General features: G+C 39.1%; 1 protein-coding gene across 1 annotated transcript in view; it reads left to right on the forward strand.

Annotated features, from left to right (window-relative positions):
* Positions 1-321: 321 nt before the first annotated feature.
* Positions 322-21,884, forward strand: part of MOB2 (MOB kinase activator 2) — a 99,474-nt gene continuing 77,911 nt past the window's right edge. The window contains exon 1 of the mRNA XM_035892854.1: positions 322-367. Within this exon, the coding sequence (XP_035748747.1) occupies positions 366-367 (2 nt within the window). The 5' untranslated portion in view covers positions 322-365. The remainder of the gene's footprint in view (positions 368-21,884) is intronic.

Below are 21,884 nucleotides of genomic sequence, written 5' to 3' on the forward strand. Positions count from 1 at the left end.
TTGGAAAGTTCCTCTCCCTAATTCCTATCTTTAAAGTCTTTGTTATGGTTCTAATTAGTAGGTATTAGCATATGTATCAAAATGCAGAATGTGCAAGTACTGTTTGGAAAATTAAATGCTAGGTTTAGCTCATCATTTTGTATCATTTGGGTTTATTTCGAACAAAACATTAGCACACTGAAGTATGAAAACTATAAAATTATGGCATAAAATCAGCATCAATAAAAATCTGTCTTACACATGGCTTTTCCTCTCCTAGCATCCATGCAGCTGGGCAAAAAAAGAGCAATATAACAAATGTGTTGCTACTTTTCATGACTGAGACTGGAGAAGGTGAATGTGGAATTATCAATGTGGAGTTGAAAATGTAAGGACATTAAAGTGCTTTTTTAGTATTAAAAAGGGAGGAAATGGGTTGGATCACTTTGGGGAGGAGGAGAACTTTCCTCTTGAGGCAAAACAAGCACGTATTTGTTTTGCTGGTTGCAATGATACACCATCCAACATAAATGTTGGTACCAGTATGTCTGTAATAACCACAGCCATAGGGCTAGAAGAGGAGACCTCTTCTAGCAGTGAGCTCTGGCTACATTAGGAGTTGTGCCCAACCACTTCTGTGAAACTCCTCTTCTGGAGAAGGTGAACAGAGAGGTGGAACTTCTTAATTTTGTTAGACTTAGCCTAAGTATCTCTTGTTTGATATCTTGTTCTGCTCACTACTTGCTACATCTGTTGATTTTTAAATTTTTTTTTTTATTTCCTAATACATATACTTTACTTTCCCTCCAGAAGTGGGTTTTAGCAACAACTGAAGGATGTGTAAAGGCAACCTTGAAGACTTTTCTGCGGAACTGACTTTTAAATATACAGATTTACAAGGAGAAACAGGTCTTTATAAACAGCACCACAGTATCCTATAACAAAAGTCTTTGTATCACACAAAGGTTATGTATTTTATGCTGTAGTTCCCTGAGCACTTCAGGCTGACTGGACTGCCATGAGAAGTGCTCTCTTCTCACTACTCCAGCTGTTTATTCCCCTCTCTTTGCCAGCTCAAGTGCTTGAGGGATCTCATTAGGAATTGAATCCTGATAGTGATGCAGGTTAAAAGTTAATGGAAAGAAGACAGCACTTAGGTTTAACTGGGATCAGTTCCTGATCCAATTCACTGTATGGCTGCACAAATAGCTCTGCATGGGAGAGGCACAGAGGGAAGATTGAGAGACCAGGAGTGATGGAGGGGGAGTGGGATCAACTCTAATGATGGTAGTGACAGGTTGCTGGCTTAATGTGTTTGTGGAACTGTGACATTAGGTGCTATGGTCTCTCTCAGAAACTCGTTACGTACTAGACAAGATGAAACACTTTTTTTTTTTTCTATAAACCAGGCTAAAATAATCCATTTTCAGTTAAGTAGTATGTCCTCTGAGAAATTAATAATTGTTCAAATGTCTATAGAGTTGTTCCTCTCATTTTCTACAATTGTGGACCCAGAAATGTCAGTATGACAGAATATGCTTCTGTATGGAGGAAGAAAGGTAGCTTCAAATATAATGACAAAGTGTAATCAGTCCGGATGGCAAAATCAGGCTGCCCTGGGAAACAGAAGAGTAGAGGGCCAGGGCAATTGCAGAAACAAGCTGCATGACAGCTTGCCAGGTATCCTGTTAACCTACTGCAGATCTTATGAGGGTTTGTGGTGATTTGTACATACATGTGTGAATTTTTTTGGAAAATGTTGATTAGGTTGATATGTTTTAACAGATGCTTTAGATGCTTTCCATTAATGTACTTTTTAGCTGAAATTTCTAACTTGATTGTCATTGTTGGAAGAATAGTTTGTACATCAGCTTATTTTCTGCTAAAATTAGACTAGCTTTTATATTCAAGTTGCTTTGCTACAGCAAAGTGAATGCAAATCAGACTAATTCTGTATCGTTTCTTTTGTGTTCTGTTACCCTCTGTGATAATACCCAGCAAAAAGCTCAATTCCAAGTTATATCTCTCTTTTGCTATTTTTTTCTGCTGACATAGCACTCCCTAACTGGGATGCTGTGTATCCCAGGAACAGGGATAGATTACCTTTGTGGGTAGTCAGATGTAATCTTTTGGTAGAGGACTGACTTTGGTAAAAACACATTGCCCATTGAATGCAGCTGTTATGCATGAAATCCTGTTTACTGAATATGCAATTATAGAAGAATAAATAGAGATAAATGTCCCCCCTCTCTTAGTGCCACAGATGGCAAACTCGTGCTGGTCAGGGGACCAGAAAAGTTAGGAGCTAGGATGTGCATTGCACACTGTCTATTGCCACATGCTCCCAGACAGATGTTTTGTGCTGTGAAAATCCAGCACGTAACTTACAAACCAAAACTACATTTTAATATGAAATGACATTAAGTTCTTGACTAAAATGAATTATAACACAATGTTCTTAATTCACTTTCTTCGCAAGTTGTACTTTGTTTTGTGTGTGACTCACTGAAGATGACTAATTTTGTGCAACCCCAGGTTACCTAGCTGCTGTTCAGAGTACACTCATTCTTGTGACTCAGTTAACTCTTGATTTCTGATTTTGTGCAATTTTTTTCCAGGATGCAAGGGGCAGTGTGTCAATACACTTGTTACAGGACCAAGCATGCTGTGCTCAGACACAGTGCTTTAGAGGTCTCCAGTGTATTGTGAAATGCAGCCATGTAGGTTTATCAGGAGCAGCTGTTTTTGTTCTGTGGATGGATCCATCTGGGGTGGAAGGGGGAGGGAGAGAGAGAGAGAGTGTGCCGGTGGCTTTTAGAGATTAGCTGGTGACAGTTTTGCTTGGGAAGTGTACCAAGTTTTAGCAGAGCTACTGTGACAGTGACAGGAGGTGAGAAGGGATGGTGAAAAAACCACAAGTTCTACTAATCTTTTTGTGTCAGAAGAAGCCTTCAGGATTTGGTTGTCTGCATGTGGGTCTAATTGCAGCCTTGATTAGAGGAGTACCTAACATTTCCTACTTCAGTAAAGATCTGGCTGAGCTGTTACAGATGACATTTGGACATGCAAGGCCTAGATGAGGAGTCCGAGCAGCTGTGTCCTTGTGCAGGCGAGAGGGAGGCTGTCTGGTTTATTGGATTACCTCTTGTCAGATCATGGCAATGCATGCTTCTGAAATCCCTCGGGGTAGGGAGGGAGTGTCAAAGAAAGGATGGCTTATTTTAGGTAAACTGATTTAGACAGCAGTCCATTTTCTTGTTCCTTTACTGCTGAGAAATGTGGGAACGTTTCACGGAAGGGTAACTTTCAATCTCCGAAATGTTCGCGTCTGGTGTTGTGGTATTTTGGGGGCAGAAGCTGCGTGGCAGGTATGAGCTGGGCAGGGGGTCTACAGCAGCTTGATTAGTTTCTACATCTTTTGTTTAACTTCATGAATTGGTGGGTGAATGCTTGCTTTTGATGCTATTCCTACTCTCCTGCTTCTCCTCTCATCCTTTTCCCTAAGCTTATGCTGGTTAAGGGTTGACAGTAAGCATTCTTTCAGCTTACTGCTTCCTTTTATATTAAAGGGTAGCTGTGAATTTTTTTCATACTTGAAAGAGCAATGAAAGATTTCTGGGTTTAATTCTTGGCTGTTGGAACCTCATGTATTTGGAGAAAGTGATACGGGTTTTGTGGGATTTCAGCACTCTTGTAGTCTGTTAGAGAGTTATTGCTATGCTCAGGTCTTCCATCAGTTCCTTAATATATGAAGCAAATGCTTTGCTCTCCAGCTGAGTGAGAAGGGACTCGAGAATAATGCCTTCAACCAAAATATGGTACTTGTTTGAATTATCTTTGTCTTGGAAGAGCCAGCCTTGCTCCTGCATGTCAGATTGTAGTTCTGTGCTGTCTCTTGCTGTGCTTGGAGAAATTCTAGTTACTACACAGGAATGGATTCCTCTTTCTTGGAGAGGAAGGTCTGTCTTTCGCAGCTTAGACCCTGCTGATATAACGTTGGCTGATCTGAGAGGTGGGAAAATAATAGATAAATTTTGGGACCATAAGAGGTAAGTCAGCAGGTACAGTCTTTTCAGAGGAGAACATGCAATGTTTGAATTGCACAGTAGACTTAGAACAATTCTGTGTTGTAAATGAGTAAGAACTTGTCCTGTGCATATACTCTGTATGGCTGTGACAGTCAACTTGGTGTCCAGAGCTTTGCAAGTGGTACAGCTGGAGTTCTTAAGCATAATGGATGCTTGCTTGAAAATGCTTTTAAGTAGCATTTTTCACTCCCTCAGAGCATAGTCATACAAAAAGGCTGATTTAGGCTGTGATGCCACTGAAGAAGGATGGGATTTTCCTGAATCAGTTCCTCCTCTAGCAGAATATTGCTGCTTTGTTAGTTTGTCATCTCTAAGAGACTGTGAGATGCTGCACCAACAATTTGTGCCTGCACTTAGTGAGTGGGGGACGAGAACTTTGTGGAATGAGGGAGAAGCAAAGAGTTGCAGGCATGCCTTTTAATGTTGATAATAACAAACGGAGCGTCATTTGTAGAAAATGGTAATTAACAAATCCGCTATGGCTGAGTAGTCCCAGATATAAGCATAGAACTGTTAAGTTTTGGAAGCTGTTTGGAAGGGGTTTGTAGAGGATCACTAAATGATTATAGCACTTGGGTGATCTTTTAATTTAACAAAAAACTTCACTGAAAAATTTGGAAGAAATATTTTGAACAAGTGATCTGTGTGGGTTTGAGCACTTATGAGAGATGTGCTATATCCAGCTTTCGCCTGTTTCCTAAAATCAAGGCTTATAAAGTCCTGTAGTTTAATTGTAAACTTTACAGGTTTTTCTCCTCACTGTAGCGTGCTCTACTCAGTGTAATTGGGAACATTTTACAATGGTAATGAACTTGGCAAGAGAAGAGCCCTTTGCCTGCTGCCAGAGTAAAGCAAATAAACAAATAAGGAAAACAAAAGAAGATCCCTCCCTGTCCCCTCGGCGGGTTGCAGGAGCGGCTGGCACCGCTGGCCTCGCTGGCGGAAGGGTGGAATGTCCTGCCGTGCATTCCACGCAGATGGCCTGGACCCCAGCCACCCCAGCGGAGCAGAAAATACCATGCTCTCAGCCATGCCACTTGTGATTTAATTGGAACCGAAGCTAACTTTAAAAAGTAATGCATCATCCATTAAAACTGTTTTTCTGTGTTTCCAAAACCTACGCAAGTGTTTTGGTCTCCTTATTTGCTCAGGAAAAGCTGAATTCTTCCATCAGAAAAATGTTAGTGGGATCTTTATCTTAAGGATAACGTCTTTCTTTTTTTTGGGGCACCTTGCTTCTAACAAAGTCCCAGCCTTCCCATCTGAAGAGAGCACAGGCATCACCTGACAAGAGTAATTCTTCTGTAGTCACCTCTTCTGGTTCTCAGCAAAATATTGGCCTTCTACCTTCAAGAAATGGTGAAATAATGCTTCCCGTGTAGCAAATACCAGTGCTGTTGCTCATTTGGGACAGCTGGTTGTACTTCCAGACTGATTTTTATATATATATATATTTGTGATGATCAATACTAACTCCTGATAAAACAAAAGTGAATGCACCTTGTAGTACTCTTGCAGAAACTTGCACTCACAAACTCTGGACTGGCGTCTGAGTATTTTATGTATTAAGATTGACTGCAGAAGAAATGTGGTGGTTCTTGCAAGACCAGGCACTCATCTGAGCTTATCTTGCATTTGCTGTCTATAGCACTGACTACAATAACAGCTTTGTATCATTAATCAAATCTGCAGGTAGCATGAGAGAGGAATGGCACTTTTCTTCCTGTAGCTTACGTATTGTTTGGTCAGTCACCATTAAGGAAGCAAAACACCGTAACCTTAATTGAAGGATACAATAATGATGTTTTGTAGTTATTTAGCAGGCAAAATCTGACACCATTAAGGAAGTAGAACACCCTGTCCTTAATTGAAGGATATGATAATGATGCTTTGTAGCCATTTAGTAGGCAAAAATCTGTGATTAGTGTCATGTATTGTTTTAGAATCTGGAGAAGGAGTAGCAAATGTTTGTGGGATGAAAGAATTTTAAGCACATGGAAAATTATTTCACCTAGTTCTACAATGCAGTCTTTACGTTGTGAAATGCAGGCTGGTAGTTCAGTGCTTCCTGATGTTTGGTGAGAAATTGTTCCTTTCAACTGATGGAAGTCTAAAACCGGTGTATGACTTCCACTAAGCATTTAATGACTGGGATGACAGTGCTGTTTAGAAAACTTCGTTCAAATAGTCTGTTTCCAGTAAAATATTTCAAGAATGCTATGCAAATCCATGTATTAGAATAACAAAGCAGAGATCAGATTGTCTTGCTAGAGGCCAAAAGCAGTTTAAGGCCAATGCTACCTAGACAGCCATTGAAAGCCTTGTGAAACTGGGAGACACCCAGTGTTCGGGTACCTACCATCTGCATGCCCCCAGTGCAAGAATGCAGAGGGAAAGGTGAAGCTCTCCAATATTCTTTGACTTGCAAGATTGCACTGTGGCCTGATGTATTGGTTCATGGGGACTGTGCAGCTGTGAAAGAACATAACCGTAAGCTGGAGGTATTTCCTTGTGATGAAAACAGCCAGCAACTGTTGGATGAGTGTCTTGTTGCCCTGCCTGAAGCTGATACAAGTTTGAGTATCGCAACATGGATCTGTTTGAAAGTTTTGTGTTGCACTGGGGCATTTTTATGTTCAGGTGAGTGCATGGTACTTACCGCTGCATTATTTTCACACTGAAAATGAAAATGCAAAAAACCAGCTCCAAAACCAGCAGTAATATAACATGTGTCGCTTTTCCAGTATCTGTACTTCAACCTGTAGCTCTTAAATTCCTACTGATAACATTTTGAATAACTGTTGTATAGATCAGTTTGCTTTGTTTTTACGTAAACATGGTTTAATTGTACAAGTTTCATGCTAATGTTGGCTATGACTACTCTAGGCCTCTAATTTACTATAAAATGATCTTTTTCCTCAGTTTAACACTGCTTGCTTTCAGATACAAACAAGAGGACAAATTACTTGCAGTGCCAGATAAATGTATACTTGGCTGTCTGAAAAAATATCTTTTTCATTTTTTTCTTCTGTGTGTGATTCATAATGTCTGTTGTTCTAAAATGTCCAAAGGCAATTACCAAAACCAAATAAATGCTGGATAATTATAAGAGAAACGTACTGCCTGGAGCCGCTTATTCTAATATCACCTTCCTGCTAACTACAATTAGAGGAAAAAAATTATGTTAGTCACTTGAAAAGGGCAGCAATCCCTGTTTAACAAGCCACGTAGCCTTTTCCACTGCTCTCACAATCCCTTTGCCTGCTTGGTCAAGCTCAAGAGAGAAACGTGAAAGTACACTGTGCATTGCATTGTGAATTGCTGTTTCTTCATTGGCCAGTGTTCTTCACCGGGATTTATAATTACGGTGTTGTGAATTCTGTTAACTGAGGAATTTTAGGTTCTGTTTAATTTAGCTGTTCTTCTTCATGATGAATAAGTTTATTTCTTGCCCAAGTTGCTTGGAGGAACATCTGTGGACCTACGCCACCAAGGCCCTCCAGGAGAAACTGGTCTGAGCTCTCTTCTTTGGGCAGGACCCGACTGCTGTTGGGCATGGTAGCTGACAGCTTCAAACTGGGGTGACACTCTGAGCAGATGAAGCTGCCGCTGCCAATGCAAGCCTCATGCAGCAGGCCATGGAAGTGGGGCTGTCTGATTACTTCAAGGGTATCCTCAAGGAGTAGAGATTTTTCAGCTTTTTTGTTTGACAATTTAGCTTTTTGTGTGACAATTTAGCAAGTGTTAGCTGGTATTTTTCAGCATAGGCAAATCTCTGAACCTTGTTTTTAAAGGTAAAAGAAATAGAGAAACATACTATCCGTAAACACAAATACAGCACACATGCACTGCAGCAGTTACTAGGAAAGAGCAGCACGTGTATGAGGACATATGATATTCCATTCAGTTAAGGGCTGGGAGGTGCTTGTGCATATGTATTTGAGAGAACATAAGCTGCTCCAAAACATGCCGTAGCTTTCAATAATGCCTTGCATAATAAGGTTTACCAGTTGTTTTTCTTGACAAACTAATGGTCTAAGTTCTTGGGATAACTTGTCCATGTGAATAAATGAAAGAGGAAGTATTTCACAATAGTATTTTCATCAGGGTTTTGTTATGAAAATGTGTAAAATAAGAAGTAACAAAGTAACCTCAAATATGAAAAGTTTCAATTTGGGCTTTTTTAGTTAAGTCCAGGTTCCCTCTTTCAACCCTGTTCTTAAATAACTGAAAATAGAAAAATACCAGAGAAATAGTTCATATTCAAAGTGTACAGTCTCCAAAGTAATTTCCAAAGCTGCTTGATCCTCAGATAATGAAATGAGAAGGTGAGACATGGAGTAATATTGCTAAAAGAGAAGGGTGGTGTAGTGGTTTTTTTTGGTTTTTTTTTTTGTTTTTTTGTTTTTTTTTTTTTTTTTTTTTTTTTTTTTTTTACAGCCTGTTCTTCTAGCCTTCCATCCCCAGTAGCCATTTGGTTGCCTTTAGGTATTGTAATGCATCAGGGCCAGGGAGCACTATGAAAGAGAAATGGGGAGTGCTTGGTACTCTCTGACTGCAGATAACTGGTGATTTGCAGAGTAGGAAATGCGTGCAGACAAGACTCCAGCAACCTGTGGCGCATCTGTTGGGGAAATACTGAGTAAGAAAAAGTAATGAAGTATTTTGTAGAATATTGGATAGTATCTAACTACTTTGTCCAGCATAACTAAAGAAACCCAACAAACATCAGTGTTCCTGGAAGTTGCTGGATTCATGGTTGTAAGAGCCTGAATCAGGTACAAAGCAGGTATTGCATGGGTGGCAGAAAATGCAATCTGCATTTGGTTATGCTGAACGTGTGCTACAGACCTATCACAGAGAAATGAATGTGAAAAGTTATCTACATCTCCACCTTCACTGAATCCTTGAAGAACCATTTCTGATGAGGGTGATAAAATTCTTCTGAACTTGCTCCTTGCAAGTAAATTTCCTTATATTTCCAAAGGAAGGGAGGAAGAGAATTCTGCTGTGTCCATACTGTTATAAATATTCGCTAGGAGAATTTACTAAGAAATGTTGGTGAACATGGAATAAAATACTGGTTTTAGAAGTGAAGCTGCTCTTGTTGTGACTAACTGGATTTCAGATTTTCTTGCTGTGGCTACAGAGTGCTAGTTTAGGACTAGAGAGATCTGGATTTTTATTCTGAATTTGGCCATTAGCGTGCTAGGTGACTTCAGACACATCTCTCCAGTTTGTTTTTGTCTTTCCTTTCCTATCTCTAAAATGGTTAACTCCCAGGTAAGTCGCTGAGATCTGCTGATATAACTAATTTGGAAAGACTTGGATATGGTTATATTTTGAGGTATTTAGGCTGCATCTTATTAAGCTGGTAAGAGGGCTGGGACATTGGTAGGTATGATAAATATCTAAATAGGCAGAGTTCCCCAGCCCATTACTTTTGTATTAACACAGATTGTGGTACCAGAAAATGCAGCACACCTTTAATGTTAGGAAAGTGCTACCAGTAACTCCGGACTCTGATTGAATTTCATACTGTGTGTCTTCCCTCCCCAGTGTAAGACTGGGCTGCATAGGTTGTGATTTATTTTCAATGGGTCAGTATTGATATAGTTATCTGTATGAGCTTTGCTCTCACCTAGAGAAACTTTGTGGGTGTTGGTTTTACAGCAATTGCTAGCACACCCCCTAAGTGATGGATAATAACCTACACTTACTGTTGTAGGCCCAAGGAAGAAGCAGGAGTCAGAAGAATAATTTAGTTTTCAACTGCTAGAAAGAATCTTGCAAATCACATCAAAAGTGGCTATTCTATGGACATTTTGTACTCTTCAGTCTAACAGGGAAATTTTTGCTTGGGTAATAGCCTAATTTGCAGAAGCAATATTGTACACAGTAGTGAAGAATCCAAGCACTCTTGAATTCTAGCTAAATGGAAAAACTATCAGCAAACCATTTGAAGAAAAAAGCTGAAATTTCTCTACTGTACAGATGTATTTATGTGGGTTTCTGGAAAATTGTACTTTATAAATGGAATCCTTTCCTTGAAATAGCAAAAATTTGACTTTTTTTCTGAAGCCATGCTGTCAAAAATGCTTAAATTCTGATTAACTGGGTAATAAGGAGTAACTGTACTGTTGCAGCCCATGAAGTAAGTGATAGTGAGGATGATGTTTTGAAACATAATGATTTCAATTCAGCTTGACTTATTTATACATTTCAAAAAGTAAGCAAGAGTTGGCAATAGAGGTACTGTTGTATTTTGTTTCTAAGTTATCTCTGAAACACTACCAGGAATTTAAGATACATCTGGCATTACAATAAGCTGAATGAGTGCTGGCAGCGTTTACAGTTGAAAGCTCTAAACAGTGCTTTGAGTACTTCACTTTTCAGGGTAGATAAATCTCCTCCTTGCACCACAGTTTTCAAGGGAGCCTCTGAATAAGGCAGTGATGCAGCAGGTTTCTCAGAGGCATACTTTACCATCCTGGATGGTGTGGTTTGGTTGTTTTTTGCCTAGAGTATCTCCAGGCCTGAGTCAGTGGGAAGGAAATGTGACACTCTCAGGTCCTGTGGCTTCAGCTTAGATTTCCATCTACATTGTTGCTCAGGCTTTGAGTTTCTTACGGTTGCTTTACTGGTAACGTGATAACTATGAACACATTTTTCACTAATAATTTTTCCACAGTGTCCTGGGACATACTTGTCAGACAAGAGGAGTGTAACAGCAAATACCATATTTAAAACTAGTTTAAGTCACTTGTGCTATCTTCAGAAAATGTAGTACCGTGACTTTCATTAAAAACCCCCTCCATCTTCGCTATGAACTTTTAAATCTGTAATGCATTTGCCTGTTAGATAATACATGATTTAAATGTATTGTACATGACTGAGGGTTTCCAGGGGTGATCTCCCTCTGCTGTGGACTACTGCATAACGCTACAAACATTTTTTTGCAGTCCCTGAGAAGGTAATTCTTTGAAAGATTCCAGTATCTAAAGAAGTGGTTCCCTTCAGAAAGGAAAGTGATTTTTGGGCTGAGAACTTTCTTTAAGGGGAAGACCACCACTAATATTAAGGATCTGAACTATTAATGCATCTTTTCCTGACCTATAGATGAATTGGGCTTCGGTTTCTTAAGTTAAAGCCATCTTTCTGCTTGTCAAGTAAGAATACCACCTGATGTACATGAGGTGCTTATCATTAGTCCGTGAGATTTCTGTGAGAGAACACACCTTTACGAAGGGGAAACTTCTCCCACCTTTTGCTTTGCTGCTGCCCTGTAAGCTGCTGCCCTAAATTGACAGCTATGCAGAGCTGTATAGCTTCTTAAGCTTTAGAAGTTATAAATGGTATTCCTCTTGACAACCTTGGGGGGTGAATATTGTGTTTCCCAGGCATACATAGAGAAGATGGAGAGTGTTGTGCTTTGGGCCTCTTAGTGACATATTTCCGAAGGAACATTGTGCAGCCTCAAGCAACTCGAGGTGATACATGTTTACATGAAGGATGCTGCTGCTTCTATTGCAAGTATAATTCTGGAAGTGTAATGAGAATGAGAGGAAGTGGAGGACTTCCTGCATTAGTTTTTGTGGCTGTGTGAAGGGGCTCTCTAAACTGCAGCTGTGTTGCACAACTGATAAAAAGTTATGTTAGGCTCGGATAAGTCTCTTGAGATGTCAGCTAATATACCTCTCTGTGCTGCGTGCATGATGGTTAAATTTTTATTAACCTGGAAGACAAAACAACAGTAATAATGACTGAGTATGCTACTTGTCTCTGTATTTTACCTGAAGTCTATTACTTTCCCATGAAATGTATTGGTGCTAGACCATGTCCTTAAAATACTATTCACCCCTTTGGGAAGAGCTTCCACAGTAAGCGAAGTACTTAGTATGTGGGTAAAGGGTCTGTGCAAGGTGGGAGAAAGAAAAGGATAATGGGGGGCCTTTAACATAGTGGTGATATATCCCCGTTACAGGTCTCTAGGCAAGAAAGGAAGAAATACTGAATGGGAAAGGATTAATTTTATTTGGGGAAATCTCAGGATATGTGTGGTGTGCTAGAGGGAAGACAGTTACTTAAATTCCTTTCTGTGACATCCAAGCTACTCTTCTGATTTCTAGATTTTGGCTTGCGCTTAATGCTGTGCTGGATGAGACTACGTGGTTAATGATTGTATTTGACTCCTGCACTATGGGTTTAAAAAACAAATCAATGAAATGTTACTAAACGTATCTTATTTTCTTTTTGGTGATGACTATTAAAGTATTAATCATGTCTATCTGTTCAATATTTCATTTTACAATATCTTTACAGTGGCTTTAGTGAGTGTTTTTGTATTTACTCAACTTACAGTGTCAGTTTCTTTTTCAACTTGTAAGTTTGCCCTTCAATAAAAAAAGTCTGGGACCTTGATGAACTTTACTGTAGGGTTGAAGGGTGATTTTGAGGCCAGTATGTGAGACATTTATTCAAGGTGTGAGGAGAAATGAAGACTATTTCTCTTCTGCCTTTGCCCTCTGTGCTTTTGTGGGGGTGTGCTTTTGTACCCTGTAAATAGCAGGGGAAGTGCTTTTTTTATATCTGTGGATGAGAAGTATTACTGTGCTGGTCAGCTGATCAGTGAGGGAGCTCTTTCAGAAACAGTAAAGCATGCCGGATTTAATTAACTCAGCCTTGCTGTTTGACACTTTTTTTTTTTGAATGCTCATAATGATCACTCAAATAACTTGCAGAATCAAATATACTGTAGTCGGGGGGAAAAAAACATAGGTGAAAATGGCTTGTTGCTTCTGGTTATTTTTATCAGAGAAAAGAATACCTTCTGAAAATCAACTTGATTTTCCTGTTATTGTGCTCTACTGCGCTCTACTGAAGGTGTGGATATCCTGTATTAAACCAGGCAAACTAGAATAGTACTGGTTCCCAGCAACCCGAAGGGTGTGTGTTTGCCTCTGATAACTGCAGTATGTTTAACATTGCATATTCAAAGATAATTGAGGAGTCCTCTACTTTCAATGCAGAATGAGATGGATTAGGTCGTTCTCTGAAGGATATAATGGTGACGTTGCCAATTAGCTAGACACAAAAGATTTTATTATGAGATTCTGATCTTCTGGTTTAAGTTACTGTAAAAAACCCAGAAAACTCTTTACAAAAGCAGAGACTGAAGACAAGGATGGCAGTTGCACTATAAAAGCTGGTCCATTATGTAACATTAGGATGAAAAGCAGCAGGGAGAAGCTGAATTTCCAGAGTCCAGCTGCTTCCCTGTGTGCAATGCTGTAGATAATGCAGGAAATAATTAATATAAATGGGCATTCAAAAGAATGCTTAAATTTTCCAAGTGCATAAAAAGGCTGGACATTTAAGTTTTTCGTATTTGTTGCAGGCCACATATGTTTACCTTTTCTGTGTGTGGTGATGTCTTTCTCAATAGTTTTACCCAGAGATTTCCTTTTAAGAGGCTCATTCAGGAGTTGACTCTTCCCCACAGGCTCTGTCAGGTGGGAAGACTATGCTCTCAGTTCTTCTTTGGCTGGCTAAAGGTAAAACCTTAAAGGCTTTAGTTATTTTATCTATGTAGGTGTGAAAGTTCAAAACATGCCTTAGTCTGCCTGTTCAACTGCATGTGTTACAATTGTTCTCTAGCACTGGGTGAGGACAACTTTCCAGAATGTCAGTCTTCTCAGGATTCATTAAAAAGATCTCAAAGGTCAGATAGAGTGAGTGTGCTAATTAAGGAGAAAAAAGTTTTCTTTCTATACATTCATATATCAGTAGTAAATTCAGAAATACTTTTATTATAATTTCTATTTATTGTATCAATATTACTTTCCAAGGAAGTGATTGAAACTACCATTTAGTATTTTCTCCAGACAGTTTTCTCTAGAAGGCTTGTTCTGATTGTCTATTTTAAATTGTAGTGGTCAAATTTTGTCACAGTCTTACAAACAAGGATTTCATTAATTTTTTTAACCACTTAACCTCCTTTGCTGGAATGGTTTTTGGTTCACGTCGTCTTCCTTTTTTTATAGTTGAGAGCTGCAGACACCGTAAGCATAACTGCACTTTGCATGAAATCCTGAGCAAGGAGTATCAGTCGGGATACTGGCAACAGAATTATTTGATGTCTTTGGTTACTAAATATATGAAACTGATGTAACACATAGAAAGACTTGTCAGTGAGGCTCACGTAATCTGTCATTGCAGTCCACGCTTCTAACTTGTCTTCCTTTTAAACATTCGGAAGAGGCCTATGTGAATTAAAGGTCACGATACGTGTATTGCTGTCAGAGTGCATCATTATGGCAAACTGATGCGTTTTGTTCCTTGCCCTCAGTCTTTATGGATTGTAATTTCTACGAAAGGTAGGGGTGGTTTTATTATTGCAGGATGAATTGGGCATGAATTTCTTGTGGTTCTGAGCTTTCTGCCCAGTTCTCATACTCTGGGTGAATTATGTGCCCAGAACACTCTTCTTATAATCATACTATTTGCATGTAGTTCTCTGTATAGCCTGGCAGCCTGAGTCCAGCCTTATTTTTTACAAAGTTTTGCTGTTTTAACTATTCATGATAGAGAGGATGTGCTGAAAAGTGGATTTAGAATATGCTTCTATTGACAGACAAGTCTCTCCCATGATTCCTTGGAGGGATCTTTGAATTTAATGAATTTTTATTCTGTAGGATGATAAATCTAATTGAAGTTGTGGATTTAAAAAAAAACATGTTAGTTTCTGCTAGCCCTTTCATGCGATGGATGCTTTTCTTACGCAAAGAAGCTAAGCATATGGCAGCTGAAGTAAAAGAGTGATAAAGCATGATGAGGCTGCCAAGCAGAAAGATACTGCTATAGTGACAAAGCATGTGGCAGCACTCGGGGCTTTCAGAGAGATAATCTAGCTGCAACGCTTTTGATTTCTAAGGAAGAAATTGCTGGAAACACGATGCAGTTTTATCTCAGCAAGACTGACTTGGACTAGGCTAGGTACGTTGTTGCTTCTAGTGTTGCAGGAATAGTTTGTCTGCATCTGTTTTTTAAAGTGCTATACATAGCCTTTCTTCCAAAAAAAAGAAAAAAAATTTACAAAAAGTGCTTCTTTTCTCAGCTTCAGAGTGATCCTGCAATTCTGTGGTAATGTGGTGTACCTTTCCATAAGTGAAATGCGGTTTGTCTATTCTTGAATGCAGTGATGAGTGCTGCAAGTAAACTAATCCGAACCACCACATCTGATATTTGCACACATGCATAGCTGAAGGACGGTAGGGGGCAAAAGGAGATTATTCAGTAAAAAATGATAAAAATGATAGTTCAAGCGGAGTAGCTTTTTTGACAGGTTCTTACGGGGGTCAGAGTTGGCTTTGAAACGTAAGTGTACTAGATGTAATTTCTAAGCTGAAGCTTTGATTTCACGAAGAATAATTATCGAAGCTTAATTTAAACAAGGGATTTTCACATGCCAGTGATGACAGAAACTTTTGCTTTGGCATGCCATTTTTTTAACACTTCATAGTTGTTAATGGACTTTTGGCCTCACTGTTTGAGTTGTTGATTTTTTTTTTTGGTTGGTTGTTTTTTTTTTTTTTTTATAAAGGCTTGATGTTTCATCTTAAAGACCACAGTGTGGAAAGGTGAGGTAAATTGGTTCAGGTTATGTACTGGTGTATATTTAATATCTTCTGTTGGTTTTAAAATCTATTAATTTAATGTTGTTTTGTTCTACTGTATCTGGGCTCTTTGTTGGGTAACAGCCACTAACAGTGAAAAGTATAGAGGACTTCATAGAGGCTGTGAACGCTTTTTTTTTTTTTTTTTTTTTTTTTTTTCGATAAAAGGCTTCCTTTTTTTTTTTTTTTTTTTTTTTTTGAATTGTATTAAAACGGCAACCAGGATCCACCTTGAACAACCTAGGATGTGTTGAATTATTTTCTTTAAAAGAGAAAGTCTATCCTTCCCACGGAAGCATTGCGTGAAGTGAGAGGTCATTCAGAGTTGAAGCTAGTATAGCTTCGAGAACAGGAAGAATGAAATATTCAGTGTTATTTAAAACAAGCATTTCTTTTAATGTGTAGAGTTTAGCATGTATTCTAAGAAATAGATTCAAAGGATACCGTAAGGCAATGGATCAGGTGCTCTTCTCCTTGCTGGTTGAGTAACTGCTCTTTACTTCTTTCCGATACGATCTTTGCTGAAAAGTGAAACCGAGACTAGACTCTGGATTACTGTGTCACTGCCTTTTTAGGGAAGGGGACCTGATGGCCAGCCCCGCCAGGCTCCCATGGCAGCTCGTTGATGCCAGTGCTCCTGTGGAGGTTGGGGTGTTTTGGATGATTTTGAGGGAATGAACTCAGCCTATGGCCATGGAAATTTGCTGAAGTGCATGCAATGTCCTCACAGTGACTTTGAAAATATTCTGCTGGCTGCTGCCAGTTGGGAATTTGGGACCGAGATACAGGCTCTTCCAGCTCCTGGGCATCAGAAAACTGACATGCCTTACATTGCTTCTTAAGTGATGTACTTTCCTTCCTCTGTTTTCAGTGGCATACTCGTGTCTTTTCTACAGGTTTAGAGACCCTGCATTCGCTGAGATACAGGCTCTTCCAGCTCCTGAGCATCAGAAAACTGACATGCCTGACATTGCTTCTTAAGTGATGTACTTTCCTCTGTTTTCAGTGCCATACTTGTGTCTTTTCTACAGGTTTAGAGACCCTGCATTCAACCAGCTCAAACTTTGTGCTCCTTAATGTCCTAAGCTGATGTATTGTTCAGCCAAGTTATATTTATGTTGCTAAAAGTATGCTACTTTCAGATTTTGTACAGTATTCCAATCCTTAAGTTCCTCAGTTTCACGTTGTCTTGAAGGTCTAAATACCAAAGTGGAACAACTGATTGAAAATAGAAACCCTGCAATGTTTCTATCGGAGAAAGTAATGTGAGTATTGCTAGTAACCAATTACTAACTATGGCATATTTATTAATTCAAGGTATTGAATCAATATGGATATACATTCTTTAAGTATTTTGGGTTCACTGTCATATGACTGATGCACTGTTGATGACAAAGGAAAAATTTAAGTTCATTTTTCTCTTCACTGTCATATGACTGATGCACTGTCGATGATGACAAAGGAAAAATTTAAGTTCATTTTTCTGGGGTTATTTTTGAACACCTCGTTTCCTGTTCTTTTTTATTTGTTTAGCTGTTCTTATGCTGCTGAAAACATGAGCTGTGTCTGCAGTGCTTTAGTGCAGCAACTCTGTTTTCTGGAGTCTGTATTTGCTGGCATGGTATTATAGTGTGTAAACTTAGAAACCTCTCTGATGCCTTTGTAGCCCTCATGGGGAAGAAGCAGCAGGAAAAAACATGAGAAAGCAGAACCCTGAATATTGTAAAGGCTTACAGAGACGAAGGAATTACAAGGAAAAATGAGGTACATAAATGAAGCAGAGAAATAAAATGGTATAAAAGTTGCTACCATTTTCATGTGCAGGCTCTTCTTTCAGTAGAGGGCAGTACTGGTTCAAGTTCTCTTCCAAGTCCACTAGATGCATAGTCATAGGCAGCATACAGTTGTGCTATGCTGTTCTCAGTACAAGCTTTTAAGAATGGTTGAATGCAAGCATTGAGTTTGTAATAGATGGCTGGTGGAGGATTGTGAATAGCTTTCAGAATACACGTGGAAAATTATGATCAATCTAGTATCACAAGATGAAATTCTGTTAGTCATTTATCTATTCTTAATGGCAGGATTGCTATATTCTTTGGTTGTTTGCCCTGTGGCCAGATAAATCTGTCCCTGTTTATGAATAGAGTAAGTCCGGTGCACAGGAGCCAGCAAACGCGAAAGCAAGACCTGCTATGGACTGCTGCGGGTGCTATCTGCTGGTTCAATGCAGGATGACTATACTATTGCCACAAAATAAAACCAGCTTTTCATTTTATTGGTAATCCCCCACTGTTTTTCTACTGGGGTAGAATGCATTTAAGAGGCTATCTCACTGTATGGCTGGTGACAAAGTGTCAATGTCGAACACATTATTAATTGTAAGCTCTGTTTGAAAGTCCTTTTCCCTCTGGAGCCTATTTGTATATTATAGGCATCTTCCACAAGGTGGAGCTTTAAGTCTCTGCACCTGGGAAATTTTCCCTCCTGACTAATAAGCAGAAAGATGAATAGAGTTTATGAAATCTCTTAAAACAGGTTTAAAGCGACCATTTCAATGCTTTTCAAGAAGGTGGGTGGGTTTTAGAAAACAAAAAAAACCACAAACCAAAAACAGATGCAACAGATATTTTGGACTCTTTAATATGTCTGAGTCACTGGAATTGATGTAAAAGAGGAAAGGAAGGATTGGAAAAAATAGTTCTCATTACTTATTTATTCTTTTGGAATTTCTCTTTCTTTGCTTCCAAACTGACTTGAGAGGTAGGCAGAACTAGATAGAGAAGAGCATTATCAAAATGCTTGCTAAATCTTCATTTATTGGGAGGAGTGTTTTTTTTTTTTTTTTTTAAACCGTCCTACCCTAAAAGAAGAGGAGGAAACTTTAGATAACAGCTATTCTGATAGATAAAAGAAAGGCAGAAAGCATTTTTCTTTCTTTTGCGCAGCTGTCTCTTCAAGAATGAGCTATGTATACCCTTTCTCTAGGAGAGAACCTTTTTCTATTTTTCACTCTGCCTGCCAGAAGTTGCATCTTGCTGAATTCTGGAAAAGTGCTACCAGTATTTCAGGCCGTGCTTCAGTAATCAGTTATCTTGGGCTTCCCACATTTCTTTGAGTATCCGAACTGTGTTTTACTCTTTTGCCATCTTGTTGGAAATCCCCTGCTGTTAATTTTGTTGGAATGGAATTCATCATCTGCTCACTGTGCTGCTGCTGGTAAGACAGTTTTATACATTAACTAGCACAGACATGTGTGGACATGAGCTGGTACTGTGCAGACAAAAACTGGGAAAGAGCTTAGCTGGAGAGGGGGAAGAAGGACCGGATGGAGGGCAGCAGCAGGGAGGGAGAAACCAAAGTCTTGAGTGTCTTTCCTGTCCAGCTTTTCTGCCTTAAGCTAGCCTTTTCTGATGATAACAAATGTCAGTCATGTATGTTTGCCACATCTCTTTGTATGAAACAAACCAGGAGGATAGAAGCAGTTTGACAATATGTTTAGACCAAGAGACTTTATTAGTACTTTCTGCAGGCTCTATGTTGTCACTTTGTCCTTGACTTGAGTTGCAGTTCAAGGTTGTGAAATGTTTTCTCAAAGTAAATTATTTGTGTTATTTCTTTCATGCTTTGCAGGTGGTGCGCTGGTAAGCAAGAGAGAAGAAATTGGTTGCAATTTTTCATTTTGTGGTTCAGGAGTCTCCCTAGGTTAATGAGTAGGACGTTAATAACTTGAAACAGAAACTTCATTTTAGAAATACACCTTCTCCCTTTCTAATGTTGCTACCCCCCAGCTGATGGTCCCCTCCAGTTTTAGGCACAGAAAATAGCATGTGGCAAATGCAATAAGAAGCAGGCATTCCTTATGCCTAATTACAGTAAGTTAAGAGTCTCTCTGCACAGACTGACTACTACTGATTTCTGGGCTTCGTGTAGGCCAGTGGCTGAACCAGTCTGTAATGCTTCTGCATCTTACTGGATCTGCTGCAGCTCCAAGTTACAAACTCTTCTTTAAGCTTCAGTTTCCCTCAGATGCTATCACAGTCTTGACATGTTAAGAACTGTCTAAACTTTTTTTTCATTTGGTTCCACTTATTTTTTTTCAGGGATTCTTGTCGTGCAATGTGTTTAAGTATCAGATTGTTACTAGCTGACTAGATGTATCTGTTGGTATGGAAGATGCGGTAGCCATTTGGACAGTTTTATGAAGAACCTTTCCCTGCAATATAATGTTAGGTTAGATTTCTGAACCACAACCTCAGAACAGATACTTGACTTGCAAAAAACTAGAGTAATATGAGCAGGGTGTTGGAGCGAGCTTGGAATCATGGGGTGTTTTTGCCCAAATCTTAAGGGACATGTGGTTGTATATGGGGTAAGAATTCTTGCCCTTCCCTCCCACTGCTTCTGCCAATGTGGTTGTCCAGTTTCCAAAGTACTCCACCCCTTCTGTTTCCTAGCACTAACAGAAAATACCTTTCTTTTCTAAAAGCAATAGCAGTATCAATTACTTACAAATATTGTAGATGCAAGCTTTTGCATAATCCCTAAGTTTTCTAACAGTGAGTGGCTCTGCATCAGTTGGTTCAAAACTCCAGTGACTATCTGTAGAGTTGGATAAAGAATTATTAATTTCCCACACAGGTTTAGAGAAACAGTTATATTGATAGGGAGTTTCAGGGTGAGAGGAGATAATAAAGCTAAGGATACTGACGGTATATTTACTAGGGGTAAATATTTTTTTATTTTACACAGGCCACTGCCCTATTGACAAAAACACCCTCAGCAGACAGTTCAGAGGCATTCCTCTGTTGGTAACAGAATACGGTTGTCTCAGAGCAAAGATTTTCTTAGCACTTATTAGCCAAAAGATCATAGTTGCTTTATTTAAACAAAGTTTGGTATGAAGATATCAAAATAGCAACCTAAACCAGATGCTTCCAGGGAATACACATGGAAAGGGGCTAAGTGTAGCCTAACCACCCTTAGAGAATGGAGTATGCGGTTGGCAACTATTTGGTTGGATTCCTTTATGGTCCCTTTTCTCTGTAAGTCCTATTTTCAGAATAGAATGTGAAAGAAATGCAGTGTAGCCATTCATTTAGCTTCAAATCAGTGCGAAAAAATCCCTGGGCAGCTTAAAGAGAGAAGGGTGACACAATGAGTTTTTAGGATGATAGTGGAAAATGTCATGACTGGGAAGATAGATGTTGCCTATAATAAAGCTGCCTGTGGCTTCAGCATCTGCTTTTTTTCAAGCTTACTAATCTATAGGATTACTGTCCCATCTTCTGTATGATTATCTTGCATTATTTTTCATGGTGCTGGTAGACCTAGATGCTCATAAAACTGACAGATTTGCAATATATAAACTTTACCCTTTTGTTCCTGCTTTTAGTTTGCTCTTGTCCTGGGCAGTGATACAGTTGGTATTAGAATTGTTCATGCTGAATTCCGAGGTAACTCTTTGCTGTGATCCAAGGAGAATGGTCTATTACACATTAAGTGCTAGACTGATCTTAGCTTTAAAATCAGAATTGAAAACAGGTATGTGGAAGTAATGCTTAAGGTCCAATGCAGCAACCTCTTATATTTCTCACTACTGTGCCAAAACCAGTGCAAAATTGTTTGTCTATTTACTCACCCCTAAGTCTATTACACCTTAGCTGTAACTGCTGGACCAAGTGTGTGCACTTCCCTTCCTACTTCAAAAGCCACAACATGTAGAATTTAACAGATAAAGTAGTCATCATCTCCATTAATCATAATGCGTGTTCATTCACATATGTTCTTTTGCTCTGTTAGCATATCCTGAGATAAGTGGCTTTTCAGGTATTACTGCAATCACTGTCTTTGCCCCTCCACTTGCCCTCAGTCACTTTGCTCCCTTGGCTGCCTTTGTGAACCTATGTTCTGTATTTTTTTTTCTAGGTTGTCCTCAAAGCATGATTAATTGCATGGGTTTTAAAAGGATTACTGTGTATCTTTTTTTTTTTTTTTAATTCATTCCACACTCTCATACTTTTAGAAAGTTTTTCAGATACCTGCTGGCTAGGGAAGTTTTAAAAGAATTACTGTGTATATCTCTTTCTTTCTTTTTTTTTTATTTTTTTATTCATTCCACACCCTCATACTCTTAGAAAGTTTT

The sequence above is a fragment of the Egretta garzetta genome, unplaced genomic scaffold (assembly GCF_000687185.1).
Source record: "Egretta garzetta isolate BGI_Z169 unplaced genomic scaffold, ASM68718v1 scaffold44, whole genome shotgun sequence".
Classification (NCBI taxonomy): Eukaryota; Metazoa; Chordata; class Aves; order Pelecaniformes; family Ardeidae; genus Egretta; species Egretta garzetta.